General features: G+C 34.6%; 1 protein-coding gene across 2 annotated transcripts in view; it reads right to left on the bottom strand.

The window, feature by feature from the left end:
* Positions 1-300: 300 nt before the first annotated feature.
* Positions 301-21,785, bottom strand: part of LOC111151219 (SUZ12 polycomb repressive complex 2 subunit) — a 40,781-nt gene continuing 19,296 nt past the window's right edge. For both annotated transcript variants that reach the window (XM_022509014.1, XM_022509015.1), the window contains 11 exons: positions 20,628-20,713; positions 18,628-18,859; positions 17,606-17,699; positions 12,459-12,564; positions 8,539-8,716; positions 6,409-6,500; positions 6,060-6,203; positions 5,254-5,411; positions 4,669-4,867; positions 4,129-4,208; positions 301-1,630 (listed from right to left, as the gene is read on the bottom strand). In XM_022509014.1, coding sequence (XP_022364722.1) covers positions 1,285-1,630; positions 4,129-4,208; positions 4,669-4,867; positions 5,254-5,411; positions 6,060-6,203; positions 6,409-6,500; positions 8,539-8,716; positions 12,459-12,564; positions 17,606-17,699; positions 18,628-18,859; positions 20,628-20,713 — 1,715 coding nt within the window. In that variant the 3' untranslated portion in view covers positions 301-1,284. The remainder of the gene's footprint in view (positions 1,631-4,128; positions 4,209-4,668; positions 4,868-5,253; positions 5,412-6,059; positions 6,204-6,408; positions 6,501-8,538; positions 8,717-12,458; positions 12,565-17,605; positions 17,700-18,627; positions 18,860-20,627; positions 20,714-21,785) is intronic.

Genomic DNA, 21,785 nt, shown 5'->3' with positions numbered 1-21,785 from the left:
TTCATTAAACAAAATAGGGAATTGCATCTGATGGCGGTGGAATGAAATTAAAAAATTAAAAATACCTGTATTTACAGCAGCATTGATCCTTTATAAATAAAGAATATGAAAATGCAATTATCTTTAAGGATAATAAAAAATTGAGGTGATGTTACTCAACCACAGTGCTTGGAGTTGGAATAAAAATCTATTGGTGCTTGTTAATGTGCCAGTAGTGAAACCACTTTCTGTTGGAGAAAATCCAACTGCAAATATGTGCATAAAAACACATATATCACAGGGCAAAACTGCTCACAACAATTCAAGTCAGCTTGTCTGTATTGGATATTCTAGTCATGGAATACATTACAAAGACATCCCTTGCAAAGAAAAAAACAAGTTATAGATTTTCTGGTTCATTTTTATAGAACATTTCCTTCCTCGAAAGTGGCATCTTAAAAATCCCAAACTCATTCTTCCCTTGGTTTATAATGAAAAGATGTAGACAGCTGAATTTTTCAATGTGATTACCATATCGAAAAGTAAAAACAAAACAAAAAACAAACCCAAAACAGCAATATTTCTTCAAGTTTAAAAAAACATACTGGGTGAGCAATGCAGTAAAAGTATCCACATAAAAACAAAATGGTCAGTAACCTTTTAAGCCAACATGACATTTCACGGTCAACAATGTGAAAAATTGACATTTTCTCAAACAGGCATAAGATGAAGAAGTGCTATTTTAAAATTGTAAAATAACTTCTATAAAGAAGGATCTTATGTTGTAATTTCTCATTCCAAATTGATAAATGATTTCAAAATCAAGGATCAAGGTTTGATTGCAATAATCAACATAATTTCCAAAAATCTTCAATTTCTAAAAAGGAATCACACTCCAATTTTCCCTCCCCAAAAAAGGTTTCACAATTACGAAGTAGAAAAATGGCCAGTCACAAATGCTAAAACCATTATAATTTAAATATATGAAATAATTTCTAGATTATCAATTCAATGTATTTCATAAGACAACTGCTGAAGTTAAAAATACTTTCTTTCAACGATTGCTTTTCATGCTCAAACTAGAGTGTGGTAATGACATCGATGAGACGGACATCCATGTAATGCTGCATGACAAAGTGAAGTCGAGCCCTGACACAAATACCCTTGTTGAAATCATTTACTTCATCTAACAGTGCCTGTTTGAAACCTATGATTACAAACGAAAACAAAACTCTTCCTAGAGGCTGAATTCCCTAGAATGCAATTTCAGTGTTTGTCCATAACACGGGGTTAGGTTTTTTCTTTTCAGAGTTTTTGTTTTTTGCTCTGTTTTGAAACCCCTGAGACACCATCTGCTTCCAAAGCTTTCTCTTTTGAGTTAATTTCACTAAATCCATTTGCTGTCCCATTTTGTTCTTCAGTGATTTCTTCATTTGCAGGGGGAGCAGATTCTCCTTTTTCTAATTTTTGCTGCATTTCACGGAGCTTGGTAACAGCTTTATCTATTGACATTATGCTAATAAGATTAAAGTCATGCATGCTGACTAGATGAAGCATGAAGTTTCGACATAAATTCTTCTTAATTATTTTCTGTCCATAGTTTTCTACAAACAGCATACAGGCATGATTCATTTGATTGTCAGCAATAAACCTATTCGATAAAAATAACACAAACATCAACAGTGATATAAAGCATTTTGGCCAAATGCAACATGGTAACTGATAGACCAGTAAGTGATGACTTAACAATTAGTAAAACTACAGTGAATCTGAGACTCAATGACCTGAATGGACTTACCATTTTAAAAAATTTAAAGAGATTTAATTTAACCAGAAATTCAAAAGATGTCATTTCTGTTTGTCCTAATGAAACAGCATACAACAGTATTAAAAGTACAGAGCATTTTTCTCTTGCCACCACTTTCCTTAACTCTCTACATACACACTAACTATCCCCTTTAGTTTCTCTCTTGACCTTGACATACTTTCCTATTTCAGAAGCAGTGTTTCTCTACATTTTTCACTTCATGGAAAACCTTTAAAGAAACGAAGATGCCACATTTTTAACAACATGGATGGACTGTGAAAGCATTACGCTAAGCCAGACAGAAGGACAAACACTGTATGATCTCACTTATATGTGGAATCTAAAAAAAACAGAGGTGCCTGGACGGTTCGGTTGGTAGAGTGTGCAACTCTTGATCTCTGGGTCATGAGTTTGAGCCCCATGATGGGTATAGAGATTACTAAAAAAAACTAATTAAATCTGAAAACAGTAACAAAACTCATAGAAAAAGAGATCAAACTTGTGGGTAGCAGAGGCAGAAAGTGGGAGGAGGAGAGATTAAGGGAGGTGTTCAAATACTAAAAGGCTCACGTACTAGGCATATAATGTACAACATGATGACAACACTGTTGTATAATACACAGGAAAGTTGTTAAAAGAGTAAATACTAAGAATTCTCAACAAAAGGAGAAAATGATTTTTTCCTTCTTTTTTTCTTTTTATTGTATCTATATAAGAGGGATGTTAGCTCAATCTATTGTAATCACTTCACAATAAATATAAAACCATCACACAGTATGTCTTAAACTTACAGTGACGTATGCCAATTATTTTTCAATAAAACGAGAAAAATAGCCACATTAAAAAAAAATTGAAGATGTCACAATGAATGTGGTTAACAGTGTGGCTGTGTTGATAGAAAGCAAGGAAGGGGCACCCACAATGAATAAAATTTGAAAAAAATCAAATCAAACCAAATAGGAGAAAGGCTGCTCAGTTATCCACTGAAACTCAGTGTCTAACAAAGTCTGTAAGGCCTGCCTGCAGATATTTTAAAATCCAAAGTTTACCAAACAGGTAAAAATACCCAGTTATACTAGCCACTTTACAATGCTAGTATAGCATGAACCCCAACAGTTGTTATGCTACCAGAGTTAGATCAAGAAATGAAAATGGAACCCAATAAAGTAATAGTAGGACTAAAATTCCATCTTGAAACTGACCTATCAGGACAAAAGAAAAAAACAGACTTAACCTAAGTTTCAAAATGCAGAAATTACTCATGACTGAGTTTTAATAACTACACCAGGGACCAGACAAACATTTTCTCTAAAAGGCTAGATAAGTAAACATTTTAGGTTTTGCAAGCTATATGCAATCTGTTGTCTCCCTCTTTTTTTTCTCCAACCCACTAAAGATACGAAGACTATTCTTAGCTTAAGGCAGTGTACAAAAAAAGGCTAGGGCCCATGCACCCCAGACATCTGGGCTGGAATTTATGCACCAGTTCCTCTTTACTCCTTAAGAGTAAAGAAACAGAAGTGCCCCTTACCATTTACTTCATTATAAATAAAAACATTTTGGCTGTTCATGCTATAGAAGAAAACCTTAAATGAGGATCTAATAATAATAATGAAGGTACAGAAGAAACATAAATGTACTGAAAGGCAAATATTTCACACACTGGGAAGGAGGCAAATCTGCAGGAAAAATAACACTTTGGAAGATACTTTTAGCCACAATGGCAAAAGAAATAAGTACTGTTCTACCCTGACCTCTATGCAATGGTAGTAAGAAATCAGAAAAGCTATTTATATTTTATTCTCCAGAACTAAGCAATTTTAAAAAACTGTACTAATAGTGTGATAACCAATCTTCAGCATTTCCAGGTATGTACCAAGGGACCTAATATTTTTTTTAATCCTTGGCAATAAAATAAATGAAAATTGGGTCATTAAAAAAAAGGGACATGTTAAAAATGAGAACTGCCATTAGAGCTAACACCTTTCTTAAAAATAAAACCATTTTTCTTTCTGCAGTTATAATACTTTGAATTAGGATAAGATTTCGGGCACACTGTATCTACGCTAATGGAATTTCCTTCCTATTTTTTTGTGTGAGGAGAGGGGAAACGGAGACTCTTACGCAGGCTTCACACTGAGGGCAAAGTCCAATACAGGACTGACTGCCTGACCTTGAGATGATGACCTTAGCAGAAATCAAGAGGTGGATGCATAACCAACTGAGCCACCCCAGCGCCAAGCCAGTGGAATTTTAAATAAGTCTCAAACATAGATTTACAGAATGGAAGCAGCAAGAGGAACATAAAGGAAACGGAATATTTAAATTTAGAAATACCCTACCCATGTTTCATGACATGGAGATTCCACAGTTTCATCACTTCTTTCTCTCCTTCATTAACATCAGAAAATTCCTCAATTTGCTAAAAAAAAGAAAAGAAAAAAAGAAAAAGAAGGAAAAAATACCTATTAAATACAGAAAAAACAAAATTGGTATTTCTAAAAAAAATTATGAGACTATCAAAAACAATTTTTGTAACTAATATCATCTTATATATACAGCAAAGTGGCAACATTTGTTAAATAAAACTTTTATTCAAGTAGTAATTTTAAAAGGGAAACCCTAAGTTATAAATAAGTTACCTACTTCAAAAAAACCAAAACACGATACAAAATCACAAGAAAAGCTGTATGTCCTTCAGTTGCTAACTCTTCAAATGACACAATTACAAAAATTGTGGATTCCTAAATTCCTTCATTTAGAAAGGAGTCCTTCACACTAAGTTAAGAGTTTAATTCATATTAAACAACTAATAGTTTTTAAACATGAATTACTTATAAGATTCTAAAATCATGGTCAGTGGTGATAATAGTAATACTCACTGTAATGGTTTTTTCTCTTAGCCATTCAGGATCTTTTTCATCTTCACTATCTACTTCCATTTCTTGTGGACGGAGAGGTAAACAAGTATCACTATGGAAATAGAGACGATTGTGTCCACTACTATACGTTCGCTGCTGTTCCACTTCTCCGTCTTCAGATTCAAGAAATTCAGACATGCTTGCTTTTGTTCGTTTTGGTCTGATGAAAAGAAATGTTGATGTAACACTAAGTGACAGGGATAGGATTCTATTTCACACCTCTCAAATAGAGTACATTCCTCTGGTACAGGTTCCTTCCTAGGCATGCACACAGTAACTTCCACTGGGAGAATTCTTTAATCCCTCTAAGCACTGTAGCAGGAGTGACATTGACATTTAAGACACAGGAAAAAGTTCTAAGGAGGAAGTGAGAAAATCGCTACAGGGGCTAGAGAGAGTTATAAAACAGTATGCCACCCCAGACACTTAGCCAGTAATCTGAAATAATGGTTCCCACCCTAAACAGCAGCCCTGTCTGGCTCTCCTTTGTCTCCATCACCAGCAGAAGTCAGAGAGTAAGTTTTGTTGTACGACGTTTTTACCTACCTACACACAAGAATATGTGTGATAGGTGTTCTCTTTACTGGTCCATTGCGACTAAAAGCAAATCCAGGTTGGCGATGAATATCCTGAGGATTTCCGGCATAGGAGCCATCATAACACTCGTTGATAGAAACATCTATCCTAGCACCTTTCGGATGATACTGTAACACGAATGCCAAGATGCTGAGAATAAGGAAATATTAATTATCCCTACCCTAAGTATCTATCACTCTCATTTCGTTAATTAAAAAGTACCTGTAGCTCTTAATGTTTTGAAAACTAAAATGAGCCACACATGAGAATGGTGAAAGGGAAGTCAGAAGACCTGGAGCCAAGAAGATTTGTGTTAAAATCCTGTTTGTGACAATTACTGGCTTGGTAACTTTGTACAAATTATTTCTTGTTTGAGTAAGAATAAAGAAATCACCACTTAATTCAAAGAGCCAATGTGAGGATTATATAAGTCAATATAGGAGCACTATGCAAATATATGAAGCTGATCACTGTAATTCATGCATAGAGCAATCTACCAAATGCAAAGATTTGGCATTTTGTGTAGAAGCACAATTTACTATTTTTATTTTTAAAAGGTTTTATTTGAGAGAGACTTGAGAGAAAGAATGTGGGGGGAGGGGGGCCTGAGGGAGAAGCAGGAAGCCTGACATGGCTTGATCCCAGGGAGAACCCTGGGATCACAACCTAAGCCAAAGGCAGATGCTTAACCACCTGAGCCACCCCAAGAAGTGCAGTCTTTGAAAGTCAGATGGTCTTATATATTACTGGTGAAAAGAACAAAAAAAGTTACTTACAACATAATTGAAGATAAATCTGCTGTGGCAGAGTTTCAGATGCTTGAGTAAACTATAAAGTTTGCGGCAGTTCAGAGTACACCACGGGCAATGTAGATCATCTCTTGCTTCTGTTTGTTGTCTTGTATTGTTGTTATAAAGGAACTTTAAATAACAAAAAACAAAAAAACAAATCTCCAACTTAAACATCTCAAGATATTGTTTCAACATCACCTTTAGAAATAGTTAAAACAATTTAAAAAGAAAACCAAATTAGAGACATGCTTTTAAATATGCCAAAAGGTTTCAGATATAACATGCAAAACAAAGGCATCTCATGATTACTTAAAAAAGGGACAGCTATGTTTACCTGATAAAATATTCTTAATTTTTGTCGGTTTTCACTTGAAGTATCTTTTTCTTTTCTTGTTTGTAGGTCTGTATTCAATGATTCTTTAACAGCTGAAAATATACACTTTCATATTTAATGCAAATACATGCTATAAAAAGTGAAATGATGTATCTTGTAAAACTATAAACATTAAAGTTTTCACAGAATTCTACCTATGGTACTTAACACTATTTTAAAAAAATTTTTTTTTTTTTTTTTTAAGATTTATCTGAGAGAGAGAGACAGTGCACACGCACACACAAGCAGGAGGGGCAGAGGGAGAGGGAGAAAGAATCTGAAGCAGACTCCACGGTGAGTGTGGAGCCCTATGTGGGGCTTGATCTCGCAACCCTGAGATCATGACTGGAGCCAAAACCAAGAGTCGGACACTTAACCAACTGAGCCACCCAGGTGCCCCACTTAACCAGTTTTTGTTCTCATCCTTAAGTTATTGGCAGGAGCCACTTTTTCCCTTAGAACTCCATCTCTCTCTCTTAGAAGCACCACCCCCCACCGGCCTCTTAAAATAAAAACCAAAAAACAAAAAACAGAACAAAACCAAAAAACCCTCTTATATTCTAAACCGTTATGAAAATAACTCCAGGGGCGCCTGGGTGGCTCTGTGAGTTAAGCCTCTGCCTTCGGCTCAGGTCACGATCTCAATCAAGGTCCTGGGATTGAGTCCCGCATCGGGCTCTCTGCTCGGCAGGGAGCCTGCTTCCTCCTCTCTCTCCGCCTGCCTCTCTGCCTACTTGTGATCTCTCTCTGTCAAATAAATTAATAAAATCTTAAAAAAAATAAAAAAGAAAGAAACTCCAAATAATTATATGTAGTCACTATAGTTTAAGCACTCTGAGGTCAGAGGTGGTTTTGATTGGTCTTTGTATTCTCAGTGCACAACAGTGAGCAGATATCCACTTAGTGTTGGTTTAACAAAAACTAAATTAAAAATGATTGTATTAGTATCACCCCAAATCCAAAAGATAACGGCCATTAATAATTTTGGTATATTTCTTTACAGACTTAAAAATAAAATGTTTTTATATTCTCTGACACAACTAACCATTTCATATGTACAATTCTGTATAAAACTTTTTCTCAGTTTCTTTGAAACACTTACTTATTAAGACTGGCCACAGAATATTTTAAGACATGCCCAGAGCACAATGTACTTGAGAAATCTTTGCCCTGACACAGGCCATTTCTTATATCCCTTTTACTCTCCCGGTAACGGACACACAATGAGTGGACATGAGTGGTCAATGTCAAAGACAGCTGTCTTAAGCCTTCTGTCTTCTTTAAACAGAGTTAAATAAAAACATGTAGATGCTCTTAATTGAGGGCAGTGTTCCTATCAGGCAGATACAAAATGACAAAACACTACAATGCACCTGAACCTTAACTCAGCAGAGTTAACTCCATTTCTAAGTGTTTTTCCTCTAAAAATTTCCTACAAAATATAACCTGGTAAAATTCAAGTTATGATGATCGTCTTCCAGCCCTAAAACTGTAAAAACATTCTGAAATACTGATTCAGTTCTACAACATATACAAATCTTCACATGATTTATAAAAAGCATTCAGTTACAAAACCGTTTATATAGCTGCAGTTCCAAAATCTAAAAAGGTATGAAAACCAACTGTTTTTCTCATGAGCTTGAGAGAAATTTATTTGGTGGAAAAACTTGTCCTAAATTGACATGAAGCTATCTAAAGATGGTGTTATATAACATATGGTGCATATATATACATACACACAGACACACACGTATATATATATATATATATATGTTATATATACACTATATATTTCATCATGCTTTTAAAGTTTTTTTAAAAAAATTCCCAGACACACCTGTCATAAAACATAAAGAACTGCTGATATTTCCCAAAGAATAATTATTAGAGCAAACGGCAAACAAATTAACCTGAACCCAAGTCCTAACTCTGCAAAACATTATTATTATTTTATTTATTTCTTTTGGTAACCTCTACACCCAATGTGAGGCTCAAACTCAAAATCCCGAGATCGAGAGTTTTGCATATTCTTCCAACTGAGCCAGCCAGGTGCCCCTGCAAAGCACTACTCTGACAGCAGTGTTTTCTTACCTATAGTCTGAGTAGGTTTAACTGAACCAGGCTTGTTTTCTTGATGAAGACTCTCTGAATTCCTAGTGGCAAGAGGCTTGGCGATAGGAGCTGTAGATTTGTCATTGGTTTCTCCCGTCCAACGAAGAGTGAACTGCAACGTAGGTCCCTGAGAAAATGTTTCAAATGGAGGCAGCCTCTAAAAAAGAAAACATAGGAAAAGAGTGAAGGTTCCACATAATGAATTTAAAGAAATCATAGGAATAAAAAACCCTCCTGGTATCTATTACGATAAATTAACATGGATCTGAAAACCTAAAATGCCTACAGAGATGGCCAGGCAGAAAGAGCACACAGATGGCACAGGACAGACTGAAGTACCTGAGAGCTCAGGCTGCCCAAAGAGGCAGCCACTTAACAGCAATGGATGAATTGCTGCCACGTGCACACCGAACCCGAGGACAGCCAGATTTTCAAATTTGTTCAAAAGAAGTCAGAAATCCAAGACCTCATGGGAAATCTTCCTATTCTTACATGTTGGTAATCAATGAAAAATGGTTTTAAAAACAAAACTGTTGGTAAGCAAAGCCTGCCAGTGTGCAACCTGTCAGATGACCAACTACTTTCTTTTTGTAAACTGAACACTTACAGCAATTAGAAATTGTCCCTGACTTCTTTGGCTTCAATGCCAGCTGCCCTGGTTTCTCCTTTTGGGTTCTGGGACTCTGAACTCTTTTGGCTTTCCTCCTCAACCTCTAATCACTTATAAGATGACTCTTCTGGTCTCCTTAATTCCTAGCTAACATTTAGCCATCTACCCTAACCTCTCACCTATCCTTAAAGATACACTTATTAAACTGATGATCACAAATTGATTCTCCGTTCTTTATACTTGAGCTCCAAAACTGTGTATCTCAACTGCCTCCTGGACATTGCCACTTGGATGACATCAATGTCACCCTGAACTGAACTAAAAATATGTTTAGACATGAATCTATTTTCTTTCCGTCCCAGGTATAATTAGTTTTGTTCCTAGCATTATCATTCTACTAGTGACCCTAACCTAAAAACTTAAGAATTACATTTGACTCCTATTTTTCTTTTGTTTCTCTTATGTAATCATCAAGAATAGATCCTTACTACCTTATTACTACAGTATCTTAGCTGCTCTCCTCCTTCTAATTTTTACTTCTCAATTTATATACAGAAGACCAAATAATCTTCTGGAAGACTGCTTTCATGATATTCCACAGAAAGCTGTTTACTGGGGCCCCTGGGTGGCTCAATCAGTTAAGCGTCCGCCTTCAGCTCAGGTCATGATCCCAGGGTCCTGGAATAAAGCCCTGCATCTGGCTCCCCACTCAGCAGGGAGTCTCCTCCCTTTGCCCCTCCCCTCTGCTCATGCTCTCTCTCAAATAAACAAATAAAATCTTAAAAAAAAAAAAAAAAAAAGAAAGAAAGAAAGAAAGAAACCTGTTTATTTTACTGCCATACAAGCCTAAACTCCTAAATCTTTATTACAAATAATCATCTTAAAACTGTAATTCTGGACAGCAATGAAATAAAAGTGTGCTTCTATAAACCAGTTTTGAAAAAGTAAGTCTCTCCATATCTAGGTATTTATCTCATAAAAATACTTGCAATGCATAAAGATACATGTACTAGTATATTCACATTTGTGAAAAGGTAAAAAAAAAAGTTAATAAAATTGAATTATCCATTAAAATTGCATTGGTTTAGTAAATTATGAAATATTTATTTAAAAGAATACTACAAAGGTTTTAAAAAGAACCGAATCTAGATGCTTTGACTTTAAAGGGATGCCCATATCATAGTGCTTCAATTTCTTGGGAAAACCCAACAACTCCTGTATTTTCTTGTGAATAAAAACTTAAACTTTAAATAAGAAATTTAAAACATAATGAACACCTGCATGAAATTCAAACACCACAGATAAGCATAAGAAATAATTTAAAATTTCATCACCTAGAAGTAACCATTAATTTTAGAAAAAATAGGAATATATATACAATATTCAGTAAAAACTAAATACCATGGAAATCTTGTCAAAGACAATCTTTTTATATTTAAGGTATTTCCAATTTCTCACTACTTTAATATTTTTTACAAGATCTGTTACATCTTTTCAGTTAACCAGTTCCTAACCTTGTGACAAAAATTGAGAAACTGGGCTTAATTGCTAATACCTATGAATACAATTAAAATGTCATCCACGTTGCCAGTCTGCCCCCCAGTAAGGCTGTCCCCAGTTATTCTCACATTGAAGCATTAGGTGTCCTCACATCTCCAACTAGAAACTGTCAATCTTTTTGTCAAACTAGTAAAGTAGTATCTCTGATTTTTACATGTCTTTGAATACTAGTAAGGTTGAGTATCTTTTTAAAAGCTTGCTAGCTAGTCATCTATACTTGTCACCTTAAGAACTGCATGATTGTCTATAACCATTTTTCTAATTAGATTGCCTATTTTTCTTATTGATTTATAAAATTACAGATTTATAATAGCTTTTTGTATGTTACTTCTTCCTTGGCCTATCATTTGTTTTTAACTTTTGATTTTTATAGTGGAGAAATGATTCACTTTCATTATTTTATGCTAACTTTCACAACATACTTGTAAGAGCTTTCTTCATATTAAATTATATTAATATTCACCTACATTTTTTCAAGTTGTAGAATACTAATTTTTACATTTATGAGTCTTCTGCAGTTTATGATGTCTAAGTTTATTTACAGATGGCTGTAATTGTGACAGTTCTGTCACAATGAATGGGGTCTCCTACACAGATCTAATACCAATTTTATCAGAGACTAAAGTCCAAAAGCACATGAAACTATTTTAAAACAATGTTTCAGGGGCGCCTGGGTGGCTCAGTGGGTTAAAGCCTCTGCCTTCGGCTCAGGTCATGATCTCAGGGTCCTGGGATCGAGCCCGACATTGAGCTCTCTGCTCAGCAGGGAAGCCTGCTTCCTCCTCTCTCTGCCTGCCTCTCTGCCTACTTGTGATCTCTCTCTCTCTGTCAAATAAATAAATAAAATCTTTAAAAACAAAAACAAAAACAAAAAAAAAACACAATGTTTCAGTGATCCAACTCATCTATGTTTACTGTACCATACAATTTAAAGGTTTGTGGTTTTTTTGTTTTTTTTTTGGTTTTTTTTGTTTTGTTTTTACCTTAATAGTATGTTCTATTATCTGGTAAGTAAATGTTTTTAGGAAACTTCCACAATATTCCTTTGAAACTAATTTTAAGGCTAAAAAAATCCTGGGATTTTGCTTGTGATAGTACACTGACCTAATATATCTGGAAATAAATGACGTCATTATTCTGCTGCGTCTGCCTACCCAAGAAATATATTTATTCTTTCAAGTCTCAGAAAAGTTACTTTAAATTTGATTCATCTCGGTTCTGCAGATTTCTTGACAAATGTATTATTGGTCATCGTTATGTTGCCTGCTGTTACTATAAGCAGGATTTACAACAATTTGTGGTGGTGGTGGTGGTGGTGGTTGTTTTTAAGTTAGCTAACACATAGTGTAGTACTGGTTTCGGGTACAATAGTAGTTAACATTTATTGAGCACTTATTTTATGCCAGGCATGGTGCTAAGCATAGTTATTTCATTTAATCCATCAATTCTATGCCTCGTTTTCTAGATGAGAAAACTGAGACATAAAAGCTTAAATAACCTGCCAGAATACCACACAGCCCGGGAGTGAAGATCTGAACCTGGCAGTCTGGCTCCAAGGTCAGCGCCTTCCATTGAATACTCTGACTAGGTAATCTTTATTTGTATCTTTCAAAGTATAAAATCAAAGGACTCTTTACTTCCAACATGAATTTGCATCTGGGAAAGAAAACATCAATCAAAAATGGGAGTTCATGACTATAACGTGCTCCGCCTTCTAAGCAGTCCATACCTTCCCATCAAGAATAGTCTCCCATGTTGCTCTTTTCTTGCTTATTGGACATTCTTCCATTTCCTGCATGGCTACTTCATATTCCCCATCTAAAAGCTGTAAGCGCCTGTTAGACAAACACATACACTTTAAAGTAACCTGTGTATTATTGTAAGTACACAAATTCTACATATTTAGATTTACACTAAAAAGCATTTATTAAATTTATAAACTAGCTTACACACCCAACAAAACTTTGAAATATACCTACTCTCCATTCCTGACAAAAGCAATTTTAATGATTTGCACTAGTAATTATTACTACTAGAGAATTACTTCATTACTGTAGCTACTCAGACATAACTTATTATGTACTAATATATAATAATATGCCTAAATTCTCAAAACTTGGTAAATTTTAAACATTAAGTATAAAGCACGAGTGTAGGCTTTATACTTTAATGAAATGGGATAACAACAGTGTTATAATACTTGCCTTAGGTAACCACTAAGAATTATGCCTCTGTCATTTCTGACTATTGAAAAAATTTGAACTAGAATTCTTGACTTTCATTCACGACCAATAAACTTGATGATTATGACTCTGGTAACTCTAAGATCCTGGGGGCACCTGGCACATATAGGTGCTCAATAAACATTTCATGGATGAATAAATGAAAGAAATACCAGTTGAATCAAAGAATTATGCCCATACTCACAGTACAGTTTTAATGTATGTGTACATATATGTGTGTTTATATACAGTTTGCATTACGTTTTTTCATACCTTTTAACACTGGTAACACTACCAACCTAAACATCATTCTTCAACCATGCTCAATAATTAATTGTACGTCACAAGAATCTGGCTTCTCCTCATCAGTCTTGGAGTAGTTCTGTTAGGTGGTAACAACTAACATTTATTGAGTGCTTACTATGTGCCAGGCATTATTTGAAAGACTTCGCATGTTTCATTTAATCTTCCCACTCTATGAAGTAGATTATTCCACTTTTCAGAAGAAGAAACTGAGGCAGAGAGATTAAGTAGCTCGCCTTAAGATGATGAAGTAGCCAGAGCTAGCAACTGAATCTGGGTAGTCTAAGTCTGACCTTAATACCAAATGATTTTGAGGCTTAAGAATTTTTGTCTTTACACTATGAGCCTTGAGTTATTCTACTTCAACAGTATAGCAGTAAAGCTATTCAACTTAACATTTTAAAAAGCTATTCTTATGTACTTCTATAGGTAATAATACACTCATGTATCTCTCAACTGAAACGAAGCTTCCCTCATGCGTTGACACGGCTGCATGATACTGTTTTGCAGTTGTGCATTTGATAGCTACAATCCAGTTTGCTCTCCTACCTGTAGTGCATGAGGAGGCCCTTTTTTCCCCACAGCCTCACCAACAGTGCTTTATCAGTTTTTTGATCTCTGCCAAACTGGTAAGTGAAAAAATGACATCTCAGTGTACTTTTACATTCAGATGTCTTATCTTTTAAATGTTTAAGAACCACATATATTTTCCTTTTTTGTAAACATTTTAATTTTATCTCTTAATCATTCTTCTACTAGGCTGTGGTATTTTTCTTAATGAGTATGATCTTATTATATTAAAGAAATGAGACATCAATCTATAGTAGGAGCTGAAATTAATTCTCCCTTGTCATTTTATTTTTGACTTAGCTTTTGTTTTCAGAGTAAGTTTTTAATTTTGCTCTGTGTTTCATACTTTTTCTATATGGCTTTTGAATTGTAGTCATTGTTTAAGGAGACTTTAACTTCTCTGAGACTATAAAAAGAACTGTTTACACATCTAACTCCTGAGATCTTGGGTTGTAAATACTTTTCCTCCATTAAAAGGAATCAAGACTAGGAGTGTCTGACTGGCTCAGTCAGAAGAACATGCAACTCTTTATCCTGGGGTTTTGAGTTCAAGCCCCATGCTGGGTGTAGAGATTACTTAATGTTATTGGGCCCCCACCACTTAAAAAAAGGGGGGAATAGGAGGTTGGGGGGCCCTTCTGGCTTAAGCATCTGATTCCTCGTTTCAGCTCAGGTCATGAGATCAAGCCCAACCCCATGTCTGGCTCTGCACTGAGCAGAGCCTACTTGACACCCCCGCCTCGTTCCCACTCATGCATGCTTGCTCTCTCTCAAATAAATAGAATCTTTAAAAAAAAAAAAAAAAAAAAAAAAAAGGAATCAAGACTCTGAAGAAATGGCCAATTCCAGAGCAGAAGTAGAAGAAGGAAAATGTAAGCCTGGGGTATCTTACTATTCAGAAAATAAGGAAAAACAAACAATAAATAAAAGTTAAGTAAAAAAGCCAAATAGGACCCTATTTAGAGGGGCTCCTCCAGAGTAAGTCTGGGACAACTTGAGCATTAAAATGAGTAACAACATGAGTAGATTAAAGCAGAATGAATAAAAATGGCATCTGTTATTTGATTAAGAAGAAATACCGATTAAAATACCGATTAAAAAATGAGTTGAGGAATGTTCTATTTTATAGAAAAAATGCCTGTAAACATGGAAGAAATGATGGAATGTTTAACATTTTGGCAACTGCCATAGGAAAATTTTTTCAAACAAGAATCATTGATGGATGCTACACTATTGCGTGGAAGGTTGTTGGGGAGAAAATGCACATTTACCCAGTTGAAAGTGAGATTACCAGAGATGACGTATTAATTAATTTAAAGGGAAAAGATATCATTACAATGGTGAAATACTGTGAACACCACCTTAACCAAGTGATCAAACCTAATTTTACCTGCATCTGTGATGTACACAGAGAATACATCACAATTCAGTGTATCCTTCCCAAAATGTTTAACCTGAATCTAATCATAAACTGATAGACATTTTGGAAAACTAAAGGTCTGTATTAAAAAGTTTCACAAATAATAACGAAAAGAGAAAGACAGACTCATAAATACAGAAAATAAACTAGCAACTGCCAGAGGGGAGGAGTGTGGGGGATAAGCAAAATAGGTGAAGGGGATTAAGGAAGTGAAAATTTCCAGTTATAAAATAAGTAGGTCACAGAGATGAGAACTACGACATACGGAACACAATGAATAATACTGTAATAACTTTCTATGGTGACTACACTTGTGGTCAGCATGGCAAAATGTATGGATTGTTGAAAACACTATGTTGTACACCTGAAAGGACAATCATGTGTCAACTATACTTCAATGTAAAAAAAGGGCAATATACGAATTATAATTAACAACAATGAAAAGTGTCACAAAAGGCAAAAAGAAAAGAGAAAAAACAAAGGGTTGGAGAACTATCCCAAACAGAAGAAGAATGAATAGATATGGCAACTTCCCACAGATTGCAACCCTTGGGGTAGGGGTGGGACAGCTACAAGAAGCATTATTATGGTCAACTGGGGATAGTATTTGTTGTATTATGTTAAAGTTACTGAGTATCACAGGTGTATTGTGGTTATGAAGGACTGTCCTTGTTTTTAGGAGATACATACACTGAAATGTTTAGGAGTGAGGAATGAAGTAGTGTCAACTTTCAAATGGTTAAGCACAAGAATAAAATACACACTCACAAATAAAGCAAATGTGATAAAATGTTAAAGAGTGACTGATGAATTCTAGGTGAGGGTATGTGGGTATTAATGATTTTTCTATATTGTTCGACTTTTTTATGGTTTAGAAATTTTCAAAATAATTGGGGGAAAATTCTCCCATGGTTTCTACTTGGTACCTTTACTCATTAAATAGAAAGCAGTATTTCATATGTACAAGGAATAGCTTAATACACGTGTAAGGCAGAAATAATTTTTAAAAAGGACACAACACCCATCCCAATGCTGCCTAAAACAGAACACTGACCAACACCAATGAAGCGCAGTGTCACGTCCTAGTTGCTTCTCCCATAGACATAACAATTTCCTAAAACATGTTTCTATTATTTCCCATGTAAATCTCTAACCTACAAATTTCTGACTTTAAAAAGACACAATCTTGGTTTAATATAAAGTGATATATTTGAATAGTAATATTAAGTGATTTATTCTAAGACAATACAGTAATACAGTAGCCAACATTTATGGCATTATTCCTAGCCATCTTTGCTTTCCTATTAAAAGCCTTGTAACTTTCTTTACTTGGTGGCTAACAGGCGACACTCAGTACTTTTTAAAGAGTAGGAGGAATGTACTAATTGCTTTACTTGCCACTTTCCCCTATGCCTAACAGTGAACTGTGTTAATTACCAGCAAGCAGCTGGAAACAAGAACTCATAGCACATTACAGGTTCCATTCTCTGATGCTGTCAAAAAGAATGCTGCCTTTGCCTCCTAAATATTTTTTTACTAGCACTGAGATGCTTCACTCTCCAGTGGAAAAAAAACTGGAGATGATGACAAATTCAGGTATTCTTTGCTACCCTGTGCCAAATGCACAGAGCCATACGATGATGACACACAGATTTCTTCCTTAATTTTATAAGTAAATACATAACCTCAAGATTTACACAGGGCCCACTTCATTCAGGTCTCTTTCAAATATTACCTTCTCCTAGACCTACCTTTCTCTATAAAACAACCATTTATTCTTTTTCTTCACAGCACGCACCAATAGTGAGTTGGTATAATTTTTGGGTGGTGGTGTGTTTCTTCCACTAGAAGGTAAGCCCCATGAAGGCAGGGATTTTGATGCCTTTTCACTGCCTAAAACAGTGTCTGACAAAGAGCAGACACTCAGAAGTGACATGTCTAATAATCTTAACTGAGCCATTCAAATAGCAACTCATCCATGTTTACTGCTTCCTATGTGACAAAGAGAAAAATTCAGTATTTACAAACTTGTTTTATCATTTTTAAGTATGAAGAGAAACAGGCACCTAGGTGGCTCAGTCGTTAAGCGTCTGCCTTTGGCACAGGTCATGATCCCAGGGTCCTGGGATTGAACCCCGTGTCAGGCTCCCTGCTCAGTGGGAAGCCTGCTTCTCCCTCTCCCACTTCCCCTGCTTGTGTTCCCTCTCCTGCTGTGTCTCTCTTTGTCAAATAAAAAAATAAAATCTTAAAAAAAAGGAATAAAGAGAAACAAAGGCAAAGAAAACAACACCACTATATTATCCTTCAGAATAAAAACATTTCTAGAACATTATGGGAGCCTCAGGTGTCCATCAACATTACCTGTTTTTATCAAATACTGTCATTTGTGCAACAAATGTCTTTTCCCCATCTTCACGATTTCGTTTTCTTCTAGCTGGAAGTTCTTCATTGACATCTGAATTTCACAAACATTTCTTATGAGTCAAATATTCAAACACAAAGGTTTTTTTTATGATATGTCCCTAATCCTAAATTAGGTACAAATTACAATTAATGTGTGATATAATGTTAAGACTTACACTTTTCAATTTTATGTTTTACCTTATGTGTATGTCCTTACTAGGCAAGGAGAAAAAATCCTCACTTATGGTTACTTTTCAAATTCAAAGGCTACTTCAAGACTCAAAGATTATTTCCCCAAAGGTGCCTCTCACTGAATTTCACATATACCTCTATTATCCCACTCATGATTTTGCTACAATTATTTATATCTATCTCTGCAAGCTAGGTCAGCTTTTGAGAGCTTCTGGAGGACAGGACTGAATATTTTAATGATCTTTGTATTCCGGGCACTTATGTGCTGGTTGAATGATTACCTCAAAAGTAGATTCAGCTGGGAAGACAGAGGGATATATGTGATAAGCAAATACAATAAAATCTTAATTACAGAATATAAGTGTAGGTAAACAAATATTTACTATATAAAACTCTTTAGACAGTTATATACATATGAAATTTTTCACAATAAAATGTCATGTGTGGGGGGTAGGAATGAATTCATTGTTTTGTTTGCTGAGGGACTAATGGGAAATACCAGTCTTCTCCATCCAGTGTTCACTATATATTTTTTTACTACATGAAATATGTTTCATCATGTAAAAATGAGAACTTTACAGATTAAATACCTAGTACAGCACAACAGCCAACCACTTAAAAATCCAGGGTAATCTACCGTAAAATTAATTATCTCATCAGACTGTAAAATATCTGCAAATAAAGGTCATTTCACGCTTTTAGAATGCATGCAATTTACTTCTAGTTCTGCACCATTTTCTTCCTTGGGAAAGCAAAGTTTAAGATAAAACTATTAAAATAAAAATTACCAATATTTTCATTGGTTTCTCCATTAATCATTCCATTAAACTCTCTTCTTCCCGGACGAGTCACTCTAAATAGCAATGAGTAAGACTTCACCATATGGCTGTTACTAGGTTCAAATTCATTACTGGAAACTGCAAGGGACGGGAAATTTCCAGGTTTTGTTTGATTGAGATCAGGATTCAAAGGCACCTGCTTTTTACCTGTAGGAACTTGCCTTATTGGACAACTTACATCCTGCAAAGGCAAAGATTATGAAATTATACTTATTTATGCATACGCAATTATTACAAGAATTAAAATAAAAATTATAATCACAGATATAGGAAACATCATTACCAAATGGCATGCTAAAATTCTAATCATACTTCTGAAAATTGTGATGAAGGAAAAAGAAAATTTGGAACAGCTATATCCCAAATATTAACAACTGAGGATTTCTCCAATAAAATGAAAATAATGATACAGTATATAAAATATTTAGCTGATGGTGATCTGAAATAGTTTCAAATTAGACATATGAAATTCAAAAAATGCTTAAAATGTTAAGCTCATATAAATTAATAATCTTTTCCCTTAAATTTTCTATTTTAACAAAATAATTGATAGGACCATTAGAAATGAAAAAAGAATTATAAAAACACCACTGTCAATGTTACAAAGTATTAAATCCATGTATTTAAATGTTGCTTAATAGGAGCAATATTGTTCATCTTATGAATAATATTCTGTAGAAATTATATAACTGGAGTTATGCTTAAATAGCTGAAAAATTGGAAGATATGAAAGACCTTTATAACAAGATAGTAGCTTCTTTTTGAAAACCAAATACATTCTTATTCTAACAAAAAATTCTACTCTACAAGAGTATAAAATGAGAAATATTTAAGTTTCCCCCACCTCCTCCAGGTCCTATACTCCAGAGATGACTAATATTAGCAGTTGGTTGTGTATATCCTTCTAAGCAAATGTTTACATCTATTATTTTTTGAAACACAAAAAGGACACTACAATTGTATTCACATTTTTTTGCCTGCATCTTCAAGAATGTTCACATCACTATTTATCATGCATATGGGGATTGCATGGGAGGGAGAATGGTATTCCTTAACTTTGAAGTTTTGAATATATACTTAAACTGTTGTCTCCTAATCACCTTAGTCCACTCCGTATGAGTGCTTTAGTAGTGCTCAAGTCCTGTGTCACCTTATTATGATTTTGGAAGAATGTCAAAACAGGAATCTCTATACAGGTCATTCCTAATCCTAAAATACGCAAGATCTTGAGGCTACTAAAAGTACTGGTTGCTGAGAAAATTTAACCATCCTAACGTGTTTCTGTGGTGAATGATTTCACCTTATAAATAGAAATTTGAGGCAATGTATTAATAGATCAATGGCCAATAACACTGGCAACAGAATTTCTTTGCTCGAGAGTAGTGTTACAAGAGGTAATCCTTTTGGGAAAAACTCTCACAGCTCTTATTTAAATTTCAATTCGTACAAACTGCTAAAAAGCTAAGAGATCAAAGTGATAGGGAAGCATCTGATTTTATGTCCTAAGATGCTAAAATACAGCTTCCTCCCTTCACTGTCAAACTCCTATAGCAGAAAGTTTAATGCAGATACCTCAGCTGCCCAGAAAAAAACATTAAGATCTAGGAGGTTGGCAAAAAAGGTTATCATTTTTCTAATTCAGCCATCAACATCTTTAAAAGCTTTCAAGGTATGGGGTACCTCAGTGGCACAGTCGGTTGGGCATCCGACTCTTGGTTTCAATTCAGGTTGTGATCTCGGGGATGTGGGATTGAGCCCCACCTTGGGCTCTGCCCTCCGTGCTTGTATCACAGAGTCGGCTTGGGACTCTCCTCCCACCCCCACCCCGACATGCTCGCTCTTAAAAAAAAAAAAGGAAAAGCTTTCAAAGTTTAAAAGCACAATATATATGCATGAACATACTCAAAAAATTATTCCACATAATCTACCAATATTGTGTCATATGTTACCTTTCTTTTTTTGTGGCAAACTTTCACAAGCAGGACTTCCAAGGTAACAGAATTTTGTTCATTTTCTGAGTTTTGTGATGGCTTATCTAAATAGAAAATCAATACTTTAAAATGTTTTTGTTTAAAAACATAAATACCATACTCATTTTCCTAAGAAGTCTGGGAATTTCAGACAAAAAGACTTCCTATAATAAAGATTTCCCAGAAGTTTACTCATTTTTTGCCCCAAAATCAGTTCGAATTTGTAGCAAACTCTTTAAAACCCTTTATATATAAAGTCATTTAAACAAACTTTTCACAATACAACTATAATTACCTTCATATAATACTGTGATTTTCTTTTGATTCAAATAAGATGTTCAATTATTTTAATTAATGCTAAAACATTTACTGATTATATGGATATAAAGATTTAACATTTATGATAAAAAGAGAATATAATAAACTGCTAGTCAAAAGTATTTTTGACAAATACAGTTAAAGCTTCTTGGCAGAAAACACAAATGAAATATTCAAGAGACAACCACACACAAACATTTAAAATTTTTTTCCTTCTCCCATAATCTATTAATAGAAAAATTACTTAAAGATATACTTAAATTGAACTAGTTAGTACTACATATGTTTTATTTTGAATGCACAGCAATAGCAAACCAAAAAGTTCTTGGATTTGACTAGGACTTGTGATCAAAGGATTAAAATAATGGATTTCATATGTAAAAGTTATATAAACAATTATATTATCATTTCATAAGAAAGATAGCTAGTTTTTTACTTTTTCCCTAGAACTTCTCTAAAGCCTGAGCAGGATAGCTAAATTTAGGATATTATTTACTACATAGGGGAATCTCTCTCGGTTTACAAAGTTCAGGGATTTTAATTTTAAATAATCGTTTATATTCTCTGTATCAATTAACTGACAAAGGCTTTTGCAAATTAAGGTTCTCGAATACTTCTCTATAACTTACTTGTCTTTAATCCCAGAGGCATTAATAGTTTAAACTATTTAATCAATCATTACTAGGTTTCAATAATATATAGAACTACGACAACAGATGAATCTACAAACATAAAAATAATTTTCCTTCTGAGATTTTGCACAATGCTTTTTTCTACTTAAAAACATTCTTATGTAGGGTGTGTACATAAGATACATTT

Source organism: Enhydra lutris, unplaced genomic scaffold, assembly GCF_002288905.1.
Source record: "Enhydra lutris kenyoni isolate GAN:26980312 unplaced genomic scaffold, ASM228890v2 scaffoldscaffold26, whole genome shotgun sequence".
NCBI lineage: Eukaryota > Metazoa > Chordata > Mammalia > Carnivora > Mustelidae > Enhydra > Enhydra lutris.
This window is presented reverse-complemented; position numbering and strand designations above follow the sequence as displayed.